Source organism: Melanostigma gelatinosum (genome assembly GCF_949748355.1).
Source record: "Melanostigma gelatinosum genome assembly, chromosome: 8".
Taxonomy (NCBI): domain Eukaryota; kingdom Metazoa; phylum Chordata; class Actinopteri; order Perciformes; family Zoarcidae; genus Melanostigma; species Melanostigma gelatinosum.
In genome coordinates this window covers 24,913,637-24,937,322 of record NC_136641.1, presented here as the reverse complement: position 1 = coordinate 24,937,322, position 23,686 = coordinate 24,913,637, and the positions used below count along the sequence as shown (strand labels likewise).

Below are 23,686 nucleotides of genomic sequence, written 5' to 3'. Positions count from 1 at the left end.
GCAATAGCAGTACACACATACTGCTGCAAACCTCCCGGCTGCTGTTCTACGGCTCACTTTTATATTTTTTGGGCTTTGTGTTAGACAAACAACTAATACAACTTCAAACATACTGCTGTGTACATCTCAGCTGCTGCTCTGCGTATCGCTTCTATTGTATTGAAAAGTGTGTTTGGCTAACCGCTAACGGAACTACCAGTAGACATTGTTGTACCTCTCCGCAACTAGTTTTTGGCCCGATTGCATGCATACAGCACCGCTTGATTTTCAGTTTGAATGAAGCGTGTTTTGTGACCTTACAGCCCATTCGTGTTGGGGTTGTATTAATTAATTTAATCACCCAATACAACAGTGATCCTTGCAGACACACCTGGCGAAGGTCTGCACTCTACTGACTGTCCCGCCTCTCAAATTTAAATAATATCTATAATAATAGTAATAAATATATTCGAGGAAAATGTTAATGTTTAGAGAATAAAGAATTCTTAAGACACATGATCCAAAGAAAAAAATGTTTATTTGTAATCTAAATAGAAATGATGCAATGTGCATCTCAAAGGGGACAACTGTGAGACAAAAATACTTTGGTACACTTGAATCCAAGATTTTAACAGACAAAGCAGCACGGTACTGTTGTGGCTACTGCACATGCTTCAGATTTTGTTTCTAACTGTACAAGTTGTTGAATTATTGAACAATATTCTAAATGTAATGGTGCATTTTGAGCGAGCAAAAAGGCATATGTGATTTACAAACAATTAAAATTCTACAATATAAATGCCTAAACCGAACATTAGAGACTAGAATCCAGTGGTAGTTCTGCAGAGCGCATCTGCTTTTGTAATGAGCACAATGGAGAGAGCATTCAGGATGTTTCGAAAAAAAGTTATGTTTTTACTTTTAAAGTGATCTTCTCACTGAAGAATATTTGATGTCGGATTTCTACTCTATTTGCATCATTGTCTTAGCAAGTAGACAACTAGATACTGTATATCAAATTTTACAACATCAAAAAGTTAGAAAGCTAAAAATATTTCCTCCTGAAATTTGTTGCAAATGCAACTCCACATAACCTTGCAACAATCAAAACAAATACTACAATAAAGGTGAAACGACATATAAAGTGCGGGTTTCAATAAATGCACTGGGACTCCTAGTAGTCACACAGGCTGTGTACAAATACTCTAAAAATGCCATTTCCCTTTTCTCCTTACTTCCTCTTCCCTAGCGTTTTTTTATTTTTCATGATGTAGTCTCATGTTTTTGAGAATGGGTTTCATTTGGATGGATGCATTTCTCACAGTATTTGGCCAAGCCCTTGTTCAACTTGTAACTTAAAGGATGTCAAGCAAAGATTAACTCTTCACACTGCATAATTGCCACTTAACGAGTTACGGATTTGTACTCCAAGAGACGTGGGTGGCTCACGTACATTCATTTTCACTGTAGGGGTGACCAACAACAACACGATATTAGAAGTTAGCTTGGGCAACAAGACTCACATGATCACGTGAGGGTGTTTGGACGTCTTTTACCTTTCACGTGGTTAATTGCTCGATTATTTTACTGAATTTATGTGAAATGAGAATTTCTTCTATTACACCAAAAAATAAAATTTAAAAAAATCTAATTCCTCATCTCTTCTCCGGAATCAACAGAATGGTAGTAAACATTGAACATTTTCGATCTCAAAATACTTAACTGAGATCAGTGCCAACTACAGCAATAACAATTGTAACATCAACAATATCGATATAGTAAAAAATAAAAATAAAAATACAAGAGAAAAATAAACATTACAACAATAATATATAACTCTCTTCATAGAGATCAAACCAGAGTATCTCTAATGTGAATAGATTTGACGATGTAAACCTACTATTATCAAAGTTAGCAAATATGATAATAACACAGAGAAAGCACATCAATCTTATTCCTCTCACAGAGAGCGCTCACATCGTTGTTTCTACAATGGTGTGGGTGGGCTTGTTCAAGCCATTGTTCCCGTTTGGGTTCAGGGGCTGTGTCAGCTCGCTGGCCTTCAAGTTGTACTCTTTCGGGCGGGAGCTCACGCCTGACTTCGCCGGGGCTGCCACTGCTTTTATCCTCTGAGGGAAGGAGATGACAGATTAGAATAATGATCATCACAAACTGGGGTCGGTTTAAGGCTCAAATTCTAAGTGGAAAACAACATAATTCAACATCTGTATTTGTTGTGCAATGTACAAAAAAACCCTCAATGTTAATTTAAATTGCTCTTGCCAAGACCTGAGAAGAGAAGATCGACACCAGTTGCATGTATGAGGGCTCGATATGAAGCTACAGCCAGGAGACCTTAGCTTAGCTTAGCATAATAACTGTCATAGACGGTGACAATATTGAAGGGGAGGGTCGTGTGATAAATGGGGGAGTAGCCTAGCTAGCACTACCGCTTTCAAGCTAATCTGCTAGCATGTTTACTACATTATTGACTGAAGGTTTGACAATCTGTCTCAATTAAAAATAATTACAATGGACACATTTCAGTAGAAAATAATGATACAAAATTACATTTATTGTCTAATAATTACAATGGCATTGAGCTGATGTTAGCTAACATTAGCTAACTAACAATTCTGTGCCAGTATAACTAGCCACAAAACAACAGACCCACTGCAGGTCTACGAACAAGATTTTTTATTGGTAATTGTCTAAGAACAGTTGTGTTATGTGCTTCTTCACTGTTTACCTTCTGCAATACAAGTAGACGTTAGCTAGCAATGCTACCGAAAACAGCTGTCTCAGTTGCTCATGTGACTCTTTTAAACTTTGATTTCTGTACTGATGAAGCAAACAAGAAGAAATGTGTTAATTTGTGAGCTTTAGAGGTGCCGATTGGTGGATTTCGTTACTTTCAGACAGAGCCAGGCTAGCTCTTTAAGCTAAGCTAACCATCTGCTGGATCGAGCTTCATATTTAGGGTGCTGGTATATCAGAGCAATATCATCTAACTCTCTGCAAAAAAGCAAATAAACGCATTTCTGCAAATTTCCATTTCTTTAAAAGTACTAAAAGATCGAGCTCACCTCGATCAGGGGTCCCTCAGACTGTAAGATCTTGATGACCATCACCATGGGGATGCAGAGCATGGAGGACAGGGCCAAACACCAGCCTATACCGATGGCCCAGTCCGGGTACTCATACACCTTGTTATAGGTCAAGGGCTTGTACTTCACCAGGGAGAAGACAAAGCAGCCCTGGAAAACAAACACAAGTTTCCATTAGTACAAGTTGTACACAACATTCCTTCCAACAATATCTCGTCCAAGGCAATAAAGGGACGCGACGAAAAGCTGACGCTCATCTCTCACCATGCAGAGGACAGGAGTGATTATGGTCCAGCTCCATTTCATCCATGCGTTTGGTCTGTAGCCAATCATGTCCTCAATGCCGTCGTAGAATTTATCCACTCCTATTGCAAAACAAAGAATTACATGAATGCAAGCATATATAAAAAATGTTTCAGTAGATAAGATATCAGCAGTCTGTACCATTCCTGTGTTATTGTTTTGTTATTGCAGAAGGACCTCCATATCTGCCTCTTATCTCTGGTGTCTGCCCTTAACTGCAGTATATATTTCCACTGGGACACGTGCCAAATACTGTTAAAGTACAAACTGTCTCGGCTTTGTCAGGTCATCACTTATACTTCCTCCGTGTTTATTGTAGTTCACGATGTGTTTCATGGCATCATTAAGTGGGTTGTGTGCAGTGCTGATGTTTATTATGCTCCTTTGTTAACAATAAGTTCTTCTATTCTGTTTTTAGTTCCTTTTTAACATCTGGCGAGGGACTACGGATGAAGCGCAGCAGCTGGTGAGGTCCTTTGTGATGCTGCTACAGAAGCATCTTTTGTAGAGGCGATTAAAAACAACAGTCTGGGACACTGGTTCACAACTGTTTTGACCTGCAATTGGTTGCATATAGGTTGCATATGTCTATTGGCAGTGAAGACTTCTCATGTAGTTTATTTTAGTCATTTTTAGAGTCCTCAAGAAGTAAAACTCTTCAGTATTCCACAAGAGATAAGCAAATATTCAAGAAAAGACTGAAAAGGGGACAATTGACTGAAGATGACTCGAGTAAACGTCCTATAATTGGCTGAATTTTGTATTTGAAGTATTGTTCAGATATAGGGCTTTACTCCTGTCATGGTGTTATAGCCTGTGTATGTTGTGATAGTGGTTGTGACACAGAGGTAGGGGGTGGCGACCAGTTCAAAGCGGAAGTAATGGAGTAGGAAAAATAAATTAAATATCTGGGTTTTTCTGAGCAGTTATTTGGGGAAACTTAGTGCAGTGGCGATTTGCCGGACAAAATCTAAACGCCCGATGGGTACGTGGTACACGCAGGCAAAAGAGGCCATTATCCATGCAAAATGTTTGTCTTTCTTATCATATATTTCTCCAAAAGCAAGCACACAAAAGAACAATGAAATCATGGCTATCGCTGCCTTTCTTTGCTCTGGTAAAAAAACAAAAAACAGAGGCCCTCCCAGGTGCATGCTGGTCCCACACCTGCCTACCTACATATACAACAGCAGGTGCCCACAGTGTTACCAGAAACGAAACAAATCCAAATAATAATTCCACAAAAATATACTGAACAGGAAAATAAAAAAAATCCATAAAAAATATAATCTAAATAAAGCAAGCAATACTACTTAATATGAATAAAACAACAACTACACTTAGTCTCAGTCACAGAAGTATACATGTAGCGGCAGATGCATCATTTATTGCAATTAACAGAATCAAGAAGTTTTGCAACAACACTTCTATTTGTGGAAGATGCAGCGTTGCTTTTAGGTTAAACGTTCTTGCATTAATAATACGAGGATGTAATCTGTTGGGAGGCAACCCCTGGACAGCCAATCACAATCCAACACCCCCCCCCCCCCTCCTCACCACGCCTCTTCTTGCAGTTAAAGTTATTTACTACTGATGTGGGAAGAACCACAAGGACACCTTTGTTTACCACCAAAAGACACCATTTGTGCCGTTTTCTTTTTTTTTCTCAACTGTTTACGATCATGACTTTGAAAAACGACACACAAGTTACTTCCACTTACCATAAACCCAGGATATAGCGATGCATTCAAAGAATGCAACCCACAAAAGGCACACACCACTGGCTGCATAGTAGTCAAAGAGTTGAAACACATACATGCCACCCTGGAAAGAGAAAAGAAGGGGGGGGGGGCACATTAATTATGTCTCTGATGTGTGTCGAACCAAAGAAAGTCACACGGATAGAAGTGGGTATTAAAGTGGGTGGTGGGATGTTGAAAGCCACGCGCTAGAATGCTGGCGCCCAACCAACGAAGGCTGAGTTCAACAGGTGCTGAGACGCCATTGGAGCGCGGTTAACTGCTAAACGGAAAACGGCGTTCCAAATTTGTTCCATTCACACACACACACACAGTCATGTGACGTGCGCGGTGAATGTGGATAGGAGGCCATATTTGGTCGTGACAATGGGGGACAGCCGACGGTGGAGAGTGGAAAGTTTTTTCTGAGCGGGATAAGCAAGAGGGAAGTGACTGCTGGTGAACTTACTTTGGTTACCATCACCAGCCCCAGGAGATAGCTCATGGAACACATCACGGCTATGAAGATCTCCCGTCGGTAACCCTTCCTGAGGAAGTTCGGATACAGATCCACAATGGAGGTGATCTGTCCTTCCACTTCAACAAACTGTGGGGACAAAAGCAACTGTTAAGTTCTCAGCAGGGGGAAGGGGGGAGAAAAAAGTTTCCTCCTGTGTTTGCATGCAGCTCTTGTTTTGTCTCCACAAACCAGTGATTACAGAATGAGAGCTGTCTTTGTTGAGCAGTAATGAGAATTTAAACAGGGCTCCCCTCTGCAGCTCTGGTTTGTCGCTACCGAGACACAACAGGAACGAAACAACAGAGCGTCACTGTCTCCGTCTCCCCGTCCCTCTCTCCTGCTGCCCTGTGTCTCATTGCCTCGTAACAAAATCATCCCTATTCACAAAGAACATGCTTCTTTGTTGCGCCCGGGGGAAAAAAAGCAAACAAAAAGCCCCTTACATAGCAGCGGCATGTATGTGTGAGCGACCTCAACAATACGTAGCATTCAGGACCACAAATCTGCATGAAATTGATGGTCAAAAAATGCACCGACATACACACACACACACACACACACTGTAACTGGCAGCATTTCTCTCTTGGAAATAGCCTCATGTGCTCAAATTTAGAGCCTGATCTCACAGTTGGCTCTGTACAGGACTGAGTTAGCACAGGAGTAGAATTACACTTGGGAGTCAGGAAATGTGATATGACCGGCGAATCCCTCTGGTACACACTTGTGTTTTATCAATGCAGATTATCTTGTCTTAATCAAAGCTCTGCCTCACTACCAAAGCTAGAAAACCTGCACGCAAGCTATGATAATGACTCCTACTAACTAAATGTTTGGCTTTTAAAGCCTATTAACTTAAAAAAAAAACTTAATTTGTGGTGTTACGGGCATTACAAAGGGATATAATCCTCACAAAGTGCGGTCCAGTGTGACAGTTAAAAGGCCTTTGTGGGAACAGGTGGCTTTACTTGTCTGTTATCAGATACCTTGGAGACGTTAGATGTGGATCAGAGAGACACTTCATGTGTCTGGAAGGTGTCCGCGTGAAAGCGACTGACCTGACTGTCGAGGCCCAGGAGCAGCAGCATGATGAAGAAGAGGATGGCCCAGAGGGTCGGCATCGGCATCATGGACACGGCTTTCGGGTAGGCGATGAAGGCCAAACCGGGACCTGGAGGGAGGACACAGCAGGGACGGGGAGAAGGGGAGAAGGACGGGATTAATATTTCTGATATCTGATTCACAGCTTGGACGACATAAAGAGGGTGAAAAAAAAAAAAAGATTGAGCTGGAGAAGCTGCGCTACTGCCAATAATCTACAAGATCTATATTTACATAACAATTGTAATGTTATGTTATGGTTGTGTTAATATTCATATTAATATCATAAAAAAACATTTTTTTTACTTTAATGCCAATAAATCCACATTGAAGTTCAATTAATATGTCCAAAAATGTAAAGACGTGTTTATTCTTTGTTGGCTTTGTATGTCAAGTTGCTTTGAGGAAATACAGTGTTTTTTTCATGCTTTAATGTCCCGTATGTGTTAATATCAACAACCATATTCAACTCTGCATATCGTCTCTTTTACATCGTACATATTACATAACTGCCTCCTGTTTATACTGAATATTACACACCCAAACCATTCTACTGCACACAGTATTCATTACATTCTGTTCATGCTGCTGCGTTACGTTGTGTTTACATTTAACTCTGAATGCACGTTTGCTGCTGTTTGCATTATCTGGCAAGATCCTAATCTGCATTCCTGGTTCTTACTGTGAGCAATAACAATAAAGTGGACTCTAAACTAAACAAAGCAGATGAGGACTGCAGCAAATGAAACATATCAACATAATAATAACAATAATAATCGGAACATGAGGCACAAAGTCAGCAATCACATTAACTCGTGCCTCAATTGAACAGCTGAGCAAAATGTATTTCGACATAAAAAAATAATGAATGAATTTTTGTTCTGTGTTTTCATTTATGATGCAAAATCCTGTATGTACCCGCCAACATGCTATCACAGGACTCCTGTCATTGTTATACACTTTGTAGTTTGATTGTATTCAAGTTGCAGTCTTAAAGAAAGCATGAGTTTAATTTGAAGGTGAACAGAGCGAGAATGCAGAAAGACGACGCATCTCCTCAAAAACAACTCCACATAGGGTGTAAAAGGAAGGCGGGAAACAGAAGCGGTGTGGCGTCCACCTCAGGAGATCCACAGCTTGTTAACACAACTGGGCTTGCAGTGCAGTGCTGCTGGTCAGAAATATCACACTCAGGGTGTCAGTGCACATACAGTAGAGTACAGTCAGTGCTGGGCCAATCTTCTGAGCAATGTCCTCTGGGCAAAAGGATGTGAAGCTATTCAAATAACGACAGCAAGTTGTTGTACGAGGAGCTCTTTGACAGCACGGTTCATAGTGTGCAATTGCCGATACCTGTACATTTCAGCATCATCGTTTCCGAGACTTGAATAAACTACTTGACCCCCCCCCCCCCCCCATTTAAAATATGCTGGACTAGCTTGTCTTTTCTTTTTTTGGGTTGTTTTCTTTGGCAACAGCGCCCACCATCACTGCTGCCATCACCTTGGACCCTCGTACCTGACTCTGCCACATCGGCAATGTCCACCCCTTGTTCTTGTGCCATGAAGCCCAGGACGGAAAATATTGCGAAGCCAGACACAAAACTGGTACCGCTGTTGAGGCCTCCCAGCAGCAAACAGTCCCTATGTCACACATATGTCATGGAGGTTGTTAATGACACACAGGCGGAACTGAAGTTCCCATTTTCTTTTCACGCAACCGTCTCTGACGCGAGTTGCTGTCACTACTACAGTCCCCACTCTCTCTCCCCCCCCCCGCCCCCCCAGCGGAAACACAACTCACCTGTAGCAGTTGTATCTGTATTTGTTGTAGCTCCCCAGCGACGTCATGGCTCCCAGGCAAATGGCGTAGGAGAAGAAAACCTGGGTTCCCGCATCGATCCACACCTGAGGAGACAGAGGAACAGGTGGTTCTCAGTGTTTTTCCAGAGTAGGTCAGCCTGATATTTTGAAGGACCCCGATGTGGTTCAGTGTGGTTCACCTGTTAAATTTGTGACTGTAGTGAATTTGTTAAGTTTACATTATTTTTGTTATTTCACCATGAACATGGAAGTGCTTTTATTTTGAAAAGACAGATGCAGTTTATGGAAGTAAATTGACAGAAAGGAAACCAGTGCAGTAATGTTAAGGTGGAGATAAACAACACAAAGATAACCAAGTCATGAAGACAAACGGGGATATAATAATGTGAGTTCAGCTCCATTAGAGAGGGCAGCAAGTTGTTCAATGCATTTGCTTGTATCTGGTCATTTGAGTTTGTTTGTGTAATTTGCTGATTTTCTATTGAAAAAGAAGTTCAATGTTCCTTCTGTTAGTTTAATTTCCCATATTAGCTCCGTCGTTGAAGTTGAACTGAAGAACTGCATTCGATCATCAGTCCAAGTTTGTGTTATTTCGACTGTGATGCTACAGAAATGTTATCATGAGCTCCTTGCTAGTGAGCTAATCAAACGTAAGAGTGATTGCTCACACCGCGAAGGCAAACTTTTTATTAAACGTGCAATAACTGGGTTTTTTGTCCACTTCGGAGCAGCAGAAACAAGTTGTGAACACAACATTGACACGTTAACACCGTTCAAAGGCTTCAGGATGCTAAACTTGAGAAACTAGCAAGAGTACGCTAGATTTAAAAAAAATCCCAACAGAAAATCCCAGCCTAGTGTTGCCAAGTATTTTACAATGAAAGTATCTCACAGCTCCAAAAGTCCCTAAATCTAGCAAGAAAGAAAGTCTACAGCACTGACAGCCCGTCCCTTCAGGCCGGCCTCCAAAAGCCACTCCCCCTAAAATGATCATTATGAACGTAAACAACCAACATGGCTACTGTCAGTACTCACAGCTGTCAAGCTTGTGGAGGAACATTCCTGTATCATTCATTTTGGAGTCGTGTTTCTGGCTTCATGATGAATGTCCAGTCCAATATTCACTCCACTTTTTGCTCTGTTTTTGGTCTCATCCAACTCCTGACGGAGATATCTGCCTCTTAAGCAGCTAAATGTTTCACTATGTTCAGCAGCCATCATATCTGTGTCTGTCTGCGGTGCTGAGGAGCAGAGATCTGTCACTGCAGCCAAAAACGACACTGATGAGAGCGGCGAGACGGAACCAACAGAGTCGAGTCATAACTCCCTGTGGGTACGAGTGACCGCTTTTACACAGTAGTCATGTGATCCATTGCCACTATAAATATATTGATACCATTCAAACTGCACAGGACACATGGGGGCTAGCCGATCACAACATGCCCGCTTGGTTTTCATGTTAATCCAATCACTAAATTATGTAATCGAGTTATATAACGAAACGACACATCTACACTACTACAGTGCTTTAGATATTGAGAATTAGATGAGAAGATTGATGCAGATTCAAAATCCATCTGTTAAATATGGAGCTACAGGCAGCAGCCAGTTAGCTTAGCTTAGCATAAAGACTGGAAACGGGGGGGAAACAGCTAGCGTGGCTCTGTCCAAAGGTAACAAAATTAGCCTACCAGCGTATCCAAAACACACATATTGACACGTTATATCTTGGTTGTTGTCTAAAAAAAGTCACTGTGACAACGCAACATTTCTACACTTTGGTTGCACAGATTAACAGATGAAACGTGTTAATTAGTGAGCTTTAAGGGGGCTGGAGGTGGATTTTGGACAGAGCCACGCTAGCTATTTCCAGGTCTTATGCTAAGCTAGTTGGCTGCCAGCTCTAGTTTCACATTTAGCATACAGAACTGAAAGTGGTATCAATTTCCTCATTTAACTCTCAGCAAGAAATATAACACAACGAGGCTACTCGTCGAGGTTATGACTTTCTCATTCAGCCACACTCGTGTCCACGTTTTAGGACTCATCCCTGCAGCACTCTATCACAGATGAAGAGGAGACGAAGAAGAGTTCTTGATCCTACCTCTGGGTCTTGTAGGCGGGTCAGGTTGGGGTAAAGGTAGAATTTGATCCCTTCAGATGCCCCGGGCAGGGTCACTCCTCGTATCAGCAGCACAATCAGCATCACAAATGGAAAGGTTGCTGTTACGTACACCACCTACACAGGACAACGGAACGATAAGCCAAAATACTGAGCAGCTGTCATGTACTTATGACTCATCATCACCCTTGACATACATAATGGGGTAAAAACACTACTTCCTTTTTGAAGTTCTCATTTCTAACTTGTGTTTTTTTTCCAACTGCAGGTCAAGAGCAACATCGTTCTTGTTGTTCCCCTTAATGTACTTGTTTTTGTAGCAAGTTTTAACCGCCGCTTTGGCATTGCTGAGCACCTCGCATTTTTTTTGAGCACCCTGAACGCCTCAAGTTGAAAATAATTCCTCTCAGAGCCATAAAGTGCCCAACATCATCAGCATCTTTTTCTCGTTGTGGTGACTTTTTCCTGGATGCTTGATGCTAAATGACTTTACCAACTGTAGTTACTGTGAATTAGTGTTGTACTTGACATTTCAAGAACGTTTTTATTTATTTAAACTGTACTATTAACTGTGAGACAGTTCGCTTTTTTTCTAGGCCTTTTTCCAACGATGACCTCGCTCCGTACACTAATATCTTCATCTCTGTGGAAGTCTGATTCAAAAGACGTGCAGTCTATGGCTGTAACTCACCTGAAACCATCTCTCACATGCGTAGACATTCTGACACCGGCGGTTCTAAATACTCTCGTACATAAACTGCCATTTGAACGTTAATATGATCCTGAATTAACCCGATTTGGGGAGCTCTGGTAGGTCGCCAAATAATTCATTCTCTTAAGGCCAAAACAAGATTTTCCAGGACTTTTTACTTTTTCTCTCATTTTCCATGTGTTTTCCGTCACTGGAACTGTTTTCCAGGTTTTTCTCAGAGCGCGTGGGAAACCTGATACAGCAGCCTACAGACGTCATGATGAGGGTTTCAGATGCATGGCCACAGGAGTCGGACGCTGTGCACTACACTGCATAAAGGCTTCTCACTGCAATTTGGCTTTAGATGAATCATTTTAATGCACACGAATCATAACAATGCACCTTGTGTGAGACTCGAAAATAAACCCACAAAAAGAGGTTAACAGAGTTCTGAATTTTTCCACCCAGAGCTCGTCTCGTTGGCTCTGACCCGGTTTCTGGCAGAAACAGAGAGGAGGCTGAGCAGTGGATGTTTTACAGCCGACAGTGAGTCTGGCCAACAAGAAACTACAAGGACGGCGCAGAGGCTCGTGCCTCTAAATCAACCAAATGAACTGCTTTCCCAGCATCCTCGAAGCAACGGGTAGAAAAAAAAAAAAAAAAAAAAAAAAGAAGTAAAGGCCAAACAGCATCCAGGCAACACAATAACAAACAGGACGCGTCTCCGTTTCAGCAACTCACTTTCCCCGTGGACTTGACTCCCTTCCAGATGCAGAAGAAGCAGATGACCCACACTGCGAGGAGACACAGGGCCAGGTCCCACTTCAGGGGCCCGATGTCCTCGATCCCACTGGAGATGCTCAGGACGTTGCGTCTGCAGAGGAGACGGAGACGCACAGCAGCTTAATGGCGGTTTGATAAGGGATCTTGTGACAACCCTGATAAACGTGGAGATCGAACAGACACATGATGTAGCCTGCTCTGTTCTGCTGCTCTGGCCTGTCCAGCGTCTCAAAGACAGCTTCAAGGCTTTAACATCGAAGTGTCTGATGCTGCATGGATATTTTTAGATTAGAGCCGTTCATTGTGATGAATTACCTCCAAATTCAAACATGTAACGATGCAAACAGGCACGAAAAAGACAACTGAAGTCAAAGTTTGTGGAGCTGCGTTTAAAGTCCCATTCAAACAGAAGTTAGAGCGTCTTTTGCTTCCGTACTGTTACATATTCCCCCAAAAAATGAATATTTGATCGATGTACAGTAACAGGAGATTTAAATCCTTTGCATTTGATTGGACCACAAAAAAGTGGGTGGGCTTAGAATGTAGCGGAGCATCTTTGCTTACGTAAGCACACGTGATTGTTTTTTTACATGAAGAAACGATCATTTTGATATAAAAATACATAGAAATCGATTTTTTTGTGGATATATTGTTAACTAGTTGCACAATATGAGTGTGGATCTAATCTTAAAGGGTTTAAAAAGTTATTTTTCATTTCACTCTGCTGCACAAATACAGTTTGAGATAAACCGGCAGAAAACTAAAAGTAAACGGTGCTTTTTTTTTGTAAGAACAATTCAAACAATTTTTTTTGCAAGCAAGCTAAAGATGCAGTGTAACTTTAGTATATTCACGCGTGTTTGTGTGTCGGTTAATACTCACTCCCAGAACTCGGTGACGGGGGAGGTAAAGTTGGACATGTTGGCTGCGAGCCATAAGGTCTTGTTCCTGCGCACCGTGTCCTCTATGCAGAATTCTGTGTTCCAGGGCTGATTGCATTTGGCCCAGGGGAGCTCCGGCTGAAAGCAGTGAAACAGGTAGTAGAGTCCCCAGGCCAAGATCACGATGTAGTAGACGTTCAGCAGAGACACGATCACCACAGAGGCATAGCCGATACCTGGAGAGGGGACGGGAAGAAAGGCAGATTTTCAGAGATATGGTTTAACATTAAGCTTTTATGTTTCTGGTCACCTGATGGATGTAAGTCCACTCTCTTTTGGTTCTTCTGATTTTGGTCTCCACTAACTCCAGAAATATTCTTCTGTGTGGTTTTGCCACTACGAGCAACACTCGCTCAAGTAGTCACGTAATCTGCTGTTATTTGTAATCCAAATAGTGATAATATCGCTTTAACAGCAGTTGAAAATCATTATTAAGTTTAACTTCATGCCTTGCTCATAGACTTTGTATAAGAAGTGGCCGATGCCACTGGGACGTCACCCACTGGTTGGTGGACCATCGTTTTGATTTTAAGCGACCAAAAATGTAACAATTAACTTCCATGAAGTGAAAACAGGACGTGAAAGGGTTAACGTTGTAGGATGAAAACACAGACAACGCTGTGGTAGAGACCTGTCAATCACCGTGTAGCCCCGCCCTAAAGCATCTCCTGCTTTATGGTCTGTGTGACTCTAAATGGACCATAATGTACTAAATGAACATCACGCTGTATTGAAGAAGACTTGAAACTAGAGATTGAGACATAAACTCATGTTTACAATGTTTACTGAGGGAATAAATCAAGAGAGAAGTAGAGTAATTCTCTCATAGACTTCTATACAACCAGAGGAGTCGCCCCCTGGTGGACAGAAGAGAGAACGCAGCTTTAAGACACTTCAGCTTCACGTCTCAGAACCGGAGGTTGGCCTTGCTCCGGTGATGAAGAAGTGTACTTCTGACGACACACTGCCACACCCGGCCACCACTGACCCTGGTATAGATTTTCAGCCTGGTGGTAAATGACTCTTTACAGAAGATTATGGCCGAGCGACTTTAAAAGCCATCACGACCACAGATGGCAGCCAACTCTTCATCAACGTCCTGAGCTCGACTCTGCTATCTACTGTTATAATGTCCTTAGTGTTTGAACACTATTTTTAGATGACTTTGCCACGAACCTGGACACAGAAATCCCCGGTACTCTTCAACTGCTCGGGAGTATTTTTAAACTCATCATCTCTGACGCCCCCACCGCCTCGTTCCATACCAAATGCAAACGGATGGACAAGTCAATGCTGTGACAGGTGTGTGTGTGTGTGAAGGTGGGGAGTGTGTGCGTGTGTGTGTGTGTGTGGGGGGGGGGGGGGGGGGGGGGACAATGAGGAGGTTTGGGATTGGTCAGATTTGCGGCCACTTGTGCTGCGGCCTCAGGCTCCCTGGATAGCGGAGACCGTCAGCAGCTGCTGGAGATCCGGTAAAAGGAACGGCTTCGTCTCTTTTCATGTCGCGTTTGTGAACACGAGCGAGAGCGTGACGGCGGCAGCTGAAGGCGCGCTGCCTCGTGGCGCCTCGCGGCTTGTCTTCAGCTGTCACTCAAGAGACGGACGGTCGCGATGTACTTCCGAGTGTCTTAAAGTATCAGTGGCTTATTGGTGACCTCAGGTCAAAAGAACCCGACGCTGACAACGCAATCACGCTATTTATAAAAGGCATACATCCTTTAAGTTGAGACAAAAGACTGCTGTTCCCATCGCGAGGCGGCTTTCTTTCTTTCGCTGGTCTGTTTCAACGGTAACCGAGAACACAATCAATTCGTTACACTCACACAATCTGTAATCCAAGGATGGCTTTATGTTTATGTTTTACGTAAAAGTGTGTGTGTTTGTAAAAACCATTCATCCTCCATGATAGATACGTTTATTTATTATTTGAATTTTTGTCACTTTGTTTTCTATATATATATATATATATATAATATCTTTATATTTACACCATTTTGTTTTAAACTACAGTCCTGTTTGTGCTTTACGTTTATTCGTCCAGCGTTGTTTTTGTCCCTAACTGTTTTATTATTTCTATCTCTATTGACTCTTATCTCCCCAGGACACACACATTTACATGTACACACCCCTGAACAACTCTTCACTATAAAGAGACACTTAACTCTTCAACAACAGACTTATTTTAACATAGTCTTGTTTTAGTATTTTTTTATTTTTAATTACGTCTTGTACTTCTGCGCTGTGTTTATTGTCAAGAACCAATCAAAAAGACAAAGTCGTTGTGTGTGCAAACATGCTTGGCCATGTACAAGTCAAATTTAAACTTAAAGCTGATTGTGAGTCGTAATATTCCTTCTTTACTGTGTCTTTCACATAACATAGAGCAGCCTAATGAAGTAAAAGTGGTTCAATTACATAGGAAGGGAATGCATGTTGGATACAGATGAAAACTGGACTGAAACAGGAAGACAATCAGGGCGGGATTCTCGTTTTGGCAAATGATGCTCTTCCTCAGCGCTAAATATTGAATGATCTTGTGAGGGATGATTTGAGCTGTGATGCAGAGCCTCTGTTCCTCTGTCTGTATGTGTGACTGACCAGTGAAGATGGGGCAGATCTTGGCCCAGCAGGTGATCCCTCCCTCTGAGGTGTACTGGCCCAGTGCGACCTCCAGGAAGAACACCGGCAGGCCGCCGCCAAACAGGAAGATGAAGTAAGGGATGAGAAACGCACCTGGGGGGGGGGGGGGAGATGCAGAAAGTGAGACATCTCCAACGATCATCAGCTTACGATTCATTGGCTTAACACTCTGTCCTGTATCTTCAAGCCTACCTCCGCCATTTTTATAACAAAGGTAAGGGAACCGCCAGACGTTTCCTAGTCCGACGAAGCCTCCGGCCACCGACAGGACAAAGTCGAGCTTGCTGGCCCACTTCTCCCTCTGAGGAGCCTTGCCTTCGGCCTCATCTTCGGGCCGCGTGCCGGGACTCTTCCCCGGTGAAGGTTTCAGGGTGTCCTTGTGGAAGTCCGTCAAGCATTGGAGCTTCTCTTTTTGTGCCATGCTGTGGACGGCAACGTATGTTCTTATTTTTTAAAAAGACAAGTATAAGATGCAGGGACACAAAGACAAAGAGACACACAGATGTGGGCGGGATCAGACATAGATAGGGCGGGGTCAGACCCCGATGTGGGCGGAGCTCTAGGGAGATAATGCCGTCTCCTGATTGCCTTACAGCGTGCGGTGTAACCGCTGAGTACACGATGCACAGAACTATGTTGCTAATCTTGTTAATCTGAACATCTAATGCACGGAGTTCATTCGGACAAGAGACATGTTTTGGGGAGCTGATTTAAACCAGACAGCATCACAGCTTTGAACAAGGAATACCCACTGAGTTTCTTATCTATATTTCATAGGCCAGCTTCAAGTGATATAGCTCAAATATCACCCAAAGTTTTGTTATTATTTTATTGTACTTTTATTTTTTTATTATTTTACTTCACTGTTGCTTTGTTTGACCAATCAAAACTTCTTCCTGTGTTCTTCCCTCCGTCACCTGAAAGTACTTGACTGTATCTTTTCTGTTACCTTTAACCCCATAACAGGTCGGTATGAGCACTGCCATTCATTTGTCAAGACATGTTTCCTATTCTCTACCCTTGTGGAATAAAACTTTTTAAAATCAAAATAACCATATTTCCTAAAAAGAAAAAAAGAAAACGTCACCCAAACTGCAGGACAACCCCCCCCCCCGGCGACAGCATGTGCACGTTCACATTGTGACTGCAGCTCTCTGCTTTCCAGCTTTTACTCTCTCGAGGTGTATTTTTTTAGGCACAGAAGAGGGGGGGGGTCACATTCTCCATGAAGGGAATGTTTGAATGCCATAGACGCCCTTTAAAAACCTCGCTTGACCCGGGGGGAAAGTTTCCTCTTTAAGCTTTCATCTTTTGCAACCGAATCAGCAACAAGTCGGCCCCCCGGAGTCCAAATTTAGAGCTGCCGGCTGCTGCTCTCAAGACGATACAGCAGCTTAAGTTCACTTGAGTATTGACACTGTAAACCTTTACAAGAAAGACAGGATTTGTTAATACTGATAGAGAGGCATCTGACTTCCAACTGCATGAGCCGAAGAGGAGAAAAGAACCCTAATAGGGACTGGAATAACTGTAAGATGTGCCAAGACTGTGACTTAAGCTCCCAGCTGGCAAAGAACAAAAAAGGTAGGACAATGTGGAAAGCTGTAATTAATTGTAAGACACAGGATTAATTGAAAGGGGGGGAAATTACCTCTTCTTTTAAGAGGAGCAACATCAAATACTTTTTTCCAGTTTTTTTTTCCCAGTTCTACAAAACTTGTTCTACAAAACTTGTTCGAGTTTTTATGTGTGCGTGTTTTTGAGTGAGAGAAATAAATGTTTTGTTGAACAAGTTTTGTAGAACTGTAAAAAAAAACGAAAAAAAAACAACGAGTCTGCATTTGGGTCCTTGAACACACCACATCATGAACCGGGGCAAATCCGCCCTTGAGCTTGCGTTGTCCTCCTCATTGCGCTGTCCCCTTAATCTCATAGTATCCCAGCCTTTCAGAACCCGTTGGTGAAGGTGGATTCTTTCACACTGTTCCGCGCTGTTAGGATCCACTGGCAGACTTGAGAAAAAGCCGATCTTCTCTGCTCATATCTCTGAATAGCATTTACGGCTAACTGGCTTGGCCAATTGCTGCTAGCACAACAGCTATTCAGAGCTATGAGCAACAACAGCTATTCAGAGCTATGAGCAACAACAGCTATTCAGAGCTATGAACAACAACAGCTATTCAGAGCTATGAGCAACAACAGTTATTGCCTCATTGCTTTTCGTTTGGTAGCCTTGAGAGACCTTAGTCTGTAATGCAAGTATGTCTGCATGAAAAGATGTACAAAGATATATTATATATTCGCTAATGCTAATCGCGGTTAGCATTTCCCCATTGGCCGTAATGTTAAAATTCGCTTAGAAGCTAGCGACATGTTATGATGTTCATAGAAGAAGACAACTTTAGTACTGTTGAAAACATCTTGCTGTTCAACGGGGACACCTGCGGCTTATAAACCGGTGCGGCTTATCTGTGTACAAATTCCTTTTCCTTTTAAAAATCAGCTGGTGCGGCGGATACACCGGTGCGCTCTATAGTCCGGAAAGTGCGGTATACGCGTCTCTTCACTTCATCAATGCTTCACAAGCCCTCCACCCCCGTGTTCACACTGTGTCCCATCATTTTCCAGGATCCCTCTCTTCCTGTTATGCATGACAAGTCAACTTGAACCGCTTTCCATTCTCAGACCTCCTTACATAACTGGATCAGTTCTTGCCCACTCTGCTTCTCATCCTGTCGCTCTCTCTCTCTCTCTCTTTATCTCTTTTCTCCCCCTTTTTCTCCCCCTTTTCCCCCTCGTCTGCCTAGCGTATGCTTTCACCTGCCGGTGTTAGGGAGGCCAGATAAGACTTAAGACAAACTGTCCTTGGGATTTAAACCAGACATACTTGAACACAAATTCTTTAAAAAAAACCATTTGCTTTAATCCTCATTAATCCTGTCACGAATGAATGAATGAATCACAAAAGACAACAATAAAATCTACTTGCAGCTCTGTTTTCCCTCTATTTATCTAACCTTAAAACAGACAAATATCCACCAACGCTTTACAACTTCTTTTCATTTGACTGATTTTTAAATACATTCAAGCAGAAAACCTTAAAAAAGATAAAATACAAATCAAATCTCTTTTCCAGCAAAGCAGTTTTAGAAAAACTTACATTTCCTTCATGGCCGCGACGATATGTACAGAGTTCCTCTCTCTCAGCTGTCACCATTCCTCTGTACTGAACGCCTTTGTGCCGACACGGGTCACAAGAAGTGGAGCTGAGAGCCGGGGGGATTGGGAGGGGGGGGGAACCCCTTTGGCTAAAGACAATTAAATCCAAAGTGGAGATTGGCCGCTGCCTCACTGTGACAGACAACTCAGGTACCAACGTGGGAGACTGTAAATTTCCACTTCCAACCTACTCACTACCCACAAACATACACACACACAGCCAAGTGGTGGGAGGGTGTCACACACACACACACACACACACACACACACACACACACACACACACACACACACACACACACACACACACACACACACACACACACACACACACACTTGTTCATGTTGGAGACACAGAGGACAAGTAAGAGGCCACTCCAACACTGAGGGTTGGCTTTGAATCATGATCTTGAAGGCAGCATTGACAGTGTTAGAGCTTTTTTTCTTCCTTTCTTTCAAACAGCAATAAAATATGAAAAGCATCTTTGTGTGAGAACAAATGTTTTTCTCACACACATATATTCTGCGATAAATCCCCGGCACTACTGGACATTTTTCAAATTCAAAGTGGGCCCCCCCCTCCGTTCTTTTCACGACATGCGGTTTGTTATCTGCGAAATGTAAATAAGTACAGTATCAATGGTATAACAACTCCTAATAAGGAGAGGCGTCTCTTTACTCTGTCTGTCTCTGTCTCTATGTCTCTCTCTCTGTCTATATTTCTGTCTCTCTGTCTCTCTGTCTCTCTGTCTGTCTCTATGTCTGTCTGTCTGTCTGTCTGTCTCTATGTCTGTCTGTCTCTCTGTCTGTCTGTCTCTATGTCTGTCTATATTTCTGTCTCTCTGTCTGTCTGTCTCTCTGTCTCTCTGTCTGTCTATATTTCTGTCTGTCTCTATGTCTGTCTGTCTCTATGTCTGTCTGTCTCTCTGTCTGTTTGTCTGTCTCTCTGTCTCTCTGTCTGTCTATATTTCTGTCTCTCTGTCTCTCTGTCTGTCTATATTTCTGTCTCTCTGTCTCTCTGTCTGTCTATATTTCTGTCTCTCTGTCTGTCTATATTTCTGTCTCTCTGTCTGTCTATATTTCTGTCTCTCTGTCTGTCTATATTTCTGTCAGTCTGTCTCTCTGTCTCTCTATATTTCTGTCTCTCTGTCTCTCTGTCTCTCTGTCTGTCTGTCTCTCTGTCTCTCTGTCTGTCTGTCTCTCTGTCTCTCTGTCTGTCTATATTTCTGTCTCTCTGTCTGTATGTCTGTCTGTTTCTCTGTCTGTCTCTCTGTCTGTTTCTCTGTCTCTCTGTCTGTTTCTCTCTCTGTCTGTTTCTCTGTCTCTCTGTCTGTTTCTCTCTCTGTCTGTTTCTCTCTCTGTCTGTTTCTCTGTCTGTCTGTCTGTCTGTCTCTATGTCTGTCTGTCTCTCTGTCTCTCTGTCTGTTTCTCTGTCTCTCTGTCTGTTTCTCTCTCTGTCTGTTTCTCTCTCTGTCTGTCTGTCTCTATGTCTGTCTGTCTCTCTGTCTCTCTGTCTCTACACAAGATATAAACCAGCAAATGTCTCAGTACATCAGAGCTACTTCGGCAGACTCTCAAAGTATACGGATGGTTAACATAGAGAAAATCACCGTATTTCAATCTCTTGTAGGATTGACTATTGGTGCATTCACAAAACTATATTTTTGATCAATAATCATCATTAATGTGCACATTATGAATATGTGAGTAAAGACATAATATAACAGTCTGGTAAGTTCAGAAAATGACATCACTTTACTGTTATGCAGCCTTAAATACCAGGAAAAGAAAACACTTTACGAAATACAAAATCTAAGACCATATCAAACATCACGATATCAGTATAATACTTGTTATTGCATTAATTCACTTATGCATTCATTTAATTAGTGGATGGCTTGTGGGTGTGGAGGGTGACACACACACACACACACACACACACACACACACACACACACATTCATCACATGTCACTGTGAAGTCGGGGCTGTGCCTGAACGCATCACAGCAGACCTCCAAAAAACGATCAAAGAGAAACGAGGATCAAGGTCTTACCAGCTATAAACACAGGAAACCGGGTTCAAAGGCCAGAACAGAGGGTTGTTTTGTTTTTATGACCAAAATTGTATTTGCTCAAGTCGATTTCTTTAAAGCAGGAGTTAAAACGCCAGGATTTCTTTCTTATTCTTTTTTTGTTTATATATATAGCGGAAGCATTGTGGGAATAATGAGGACACAGCATCATGTCAAAGAAAAAGAGAGAAATCTGGTTTGTTTATATCAGAGAATGAAATGAATCAGCATAAAAACACGGCGAGAGATGACTAAACAACACGCAGTGTGCTTAAAAAAACAAACCTTTAAAAACAAGAGATATCTTAAAAAGCAGATTTATATATTATAGTTTTTCTATCCATCTTGCGCGGATTTTTTTTTTTGCAAATAAAACCACCATCATTAACTGACTCGATGCGTAAAGAAGAAGCCTGATTACCTGTCCTCGTTTTTACCAAAGCAGCCCGTTGTTCCTCGTTTTAAACGCCGAGTGAAACAATTTAATACCAGTTTGAGTGGAAAATCACCAGCTGCTCTCCATACAACTTCTTAAAGCGACAGCCTCCCTCCAGCCGGCTCTCTGTGGAACGGTCTTGCCACGGACAGCAGGAGAAACAACGCATCTCCGCTCACAGTATCTTCACAAACACATTTATCGATGAACTTAATTTGATAAGGGACAGTGCACATTAATAAAAACATTGCTGTAAACGCGCCAGAGTTATAAACCAAGAGGCTGTTTTTCATCTGTAGTCCCAAGAGGCAGATGTTACAGTAAACCTATAAACAGAATATAAGATTACATTTTACTAAATTGTGCAATATTGACCATTTACAATGCGTGCAGAAACAATGAAAGAAGAGAGAATATTAATATCAGTAGTATCATCAGTCTACTAGACAAATGCAACACACACAAAGCAAATACAATGAGGGATGTTAAACAGTTCGATGTTTGATGATAAAAAAACAAACAGTTCCAGAAGGGTTGTAAAACCGATATGTCTGCCCCAATGGCTGATTGCCGTTGCTCTGCATTGCACTCATATGGCGGATATTGCTTATAACGCCGTCCCGATCACCGCGTTGATGCAGAAGAATAACGCCCACCCGCCGATTCCAACCAAAACTTCAAATACAACACAACGACAACATACAGCTATTGAATGTCAAAAGTATGGGTATTAAGTGTGCAGGGCATTAGTGATAACATTAAATCCAACTAGAAAAAGTCTGCACAGTGTAAGCTGATTAAAAGCTTCTCCCTAAAATGTGATTAGTTCAGCTAATTTGAGAGATTGAGCAAGTATAGAAATATACATGGCAACAGCTAAGAAGTTAATGAAAATGTGGTTTGTTAAAATCAGAATAATAGAGATACTTACAAATATGATTGAATGAAGCATATACTGTCTCTCTACTGTGGTGGATGACTGGCAGATGACAGGCGACACTGTTTTAAGGTAGAGAGCTGAAAAGGTTTGGCAATATAAGGTGAGGATAATTACGGCAATGTTCCAGTACACTGATGGAATGTGGGACGGTGGAACAGTCACCTCAGGTCAGGTACTTTACACCAGGTTCAAGTCTGACAAGTCTGACAAGTCTGTTAAATGTTCTGTTTTAATAACACGAAGAGCAACAAAAAGCACAAAGTAATATGTGGCAAGACAAATATACAGCCATAGGCACGAACTGGTCAACACGCTTTTGTAATTTATCAGGAAAAGTGATGAAAGTAAACCATACTATGATCTACATAACTATAATGTGCAGTTACTAACCTCATTATTAGTATAGTAAGTATTAATAAAAGAGTAGGGGTAAAATAAAAACGCATGGACAAAATGTTTTCATTTGGGCCTCAGAGGAACAGGTCATCCCAAAATCGAAATTACATTTTTTTTTCTCACACCTGTAGTGGTATTTAGCAATCTAGATGAATGATACATTTGAAAAAAATAAACAGCAGTTTACATGAAACTGCTCAGAATTATCTTGAGTAAGCGAGTCATTATCTGCGGAAAGACATTGCAATTGAGTTTTACATATTTTTTCAGTTTGTGTTTTTTTGGCTCTTTGAGGACCAAAAGCCGAGTGCCATGAAGTCCATTCATATCCGAGAGAAGGCAGGATCTCTACGGCCTACAACTTCAAAACGTGTCAACTCGCACCAAAACAATCTCGATTGATAAATAGCAATGCAAGTAACAGGAAGTGTATGTATTTTTGTATTTCAGGGTTCTCGTGTGTGTGTGGTGATCGCCCAAAATATATGATTATAAGTATTATTGTATGTTTGTTCTCACTCATACAGTCACCAGTCCTGTCAGCTTATGATATGGATCTGATTGGCCTGAACCCGTTTATTTAGCTTTACTAACCTTTGAAAATTGAACTGGTGCGGTGGTTTAGTTTGTTTTATTTGAGTGTTTAATGGCACTGTTCACCAATTGATTTATGTATCTGTTTGTGATGAAACAATTATGATATTCTGATTACATGTATGCTTTGTGGCTTTTAATTATGACTAAACATTTTGGTTTAAACTTTGTCTCTTAAGGCGTTCATTTGGTTGCATTCAGTTTGCATTAATGCAAACACCCAATCATTTTCAACATACAACTTTATTAAATTTCTATTTAGGGTGACAATGTCACATAATC

The 23,686-nt window shown here is 41.8% G+C and overlaps 1 protein-coding gene across 2 annotated transcripts; it reads right to left on the bottom strand.

Moving 5' to 3' along the window:
• Positions 1-500: 500 nt before the first annotated feature.
• On the bottom strand, positions 501-21,524 carry LOC306780465 (sodium- and chloride-dependent taurine transporter-like). Of its 2 annotated transcripts, none has more exons than XM_079272854.1 (14): positions 21,460-21,524; positions 15,939-16,168; positions 15,705-15,839; positions 13,048-13,282; positions 12,124-12,256; positions 10,674-10,808; positions 8,550-8,653; positions 8,265-8,389; positions 6,704-6,816; positions 5,598-5,735; positions 5,111-5,213; positions 3,351-3,451; positions 3,066-3,236; positions 501-2,108 (listed from the first exon to the last, which is right to left on the bottom strand). In XM_079272854.1, the coding sequence occupies exons 2-14, from the start codon at positions 16,165-16,167 to the stop codon at positions 1,953-1,955; spliced, it is 1,878 nt and encodes a 625-aa protein (XP_079128980.1). In that variant the 5' UTR covers position 16,168; positions 21,460-21,524; the 3' UTR covers positions 501-1,952. The 2 variants fall into 2 exon arrangements, with proteins under 2 accessions (XP_079128980.1, XP_079128979.1); XM_079272853.1 differs by lacking the exon at positions 21,460-21,524 and adding an exon at positions 18,907-18,969.
• Between the last annotated feature and the right edge of the window lie 2,162 nt (positions 21,525-23,686).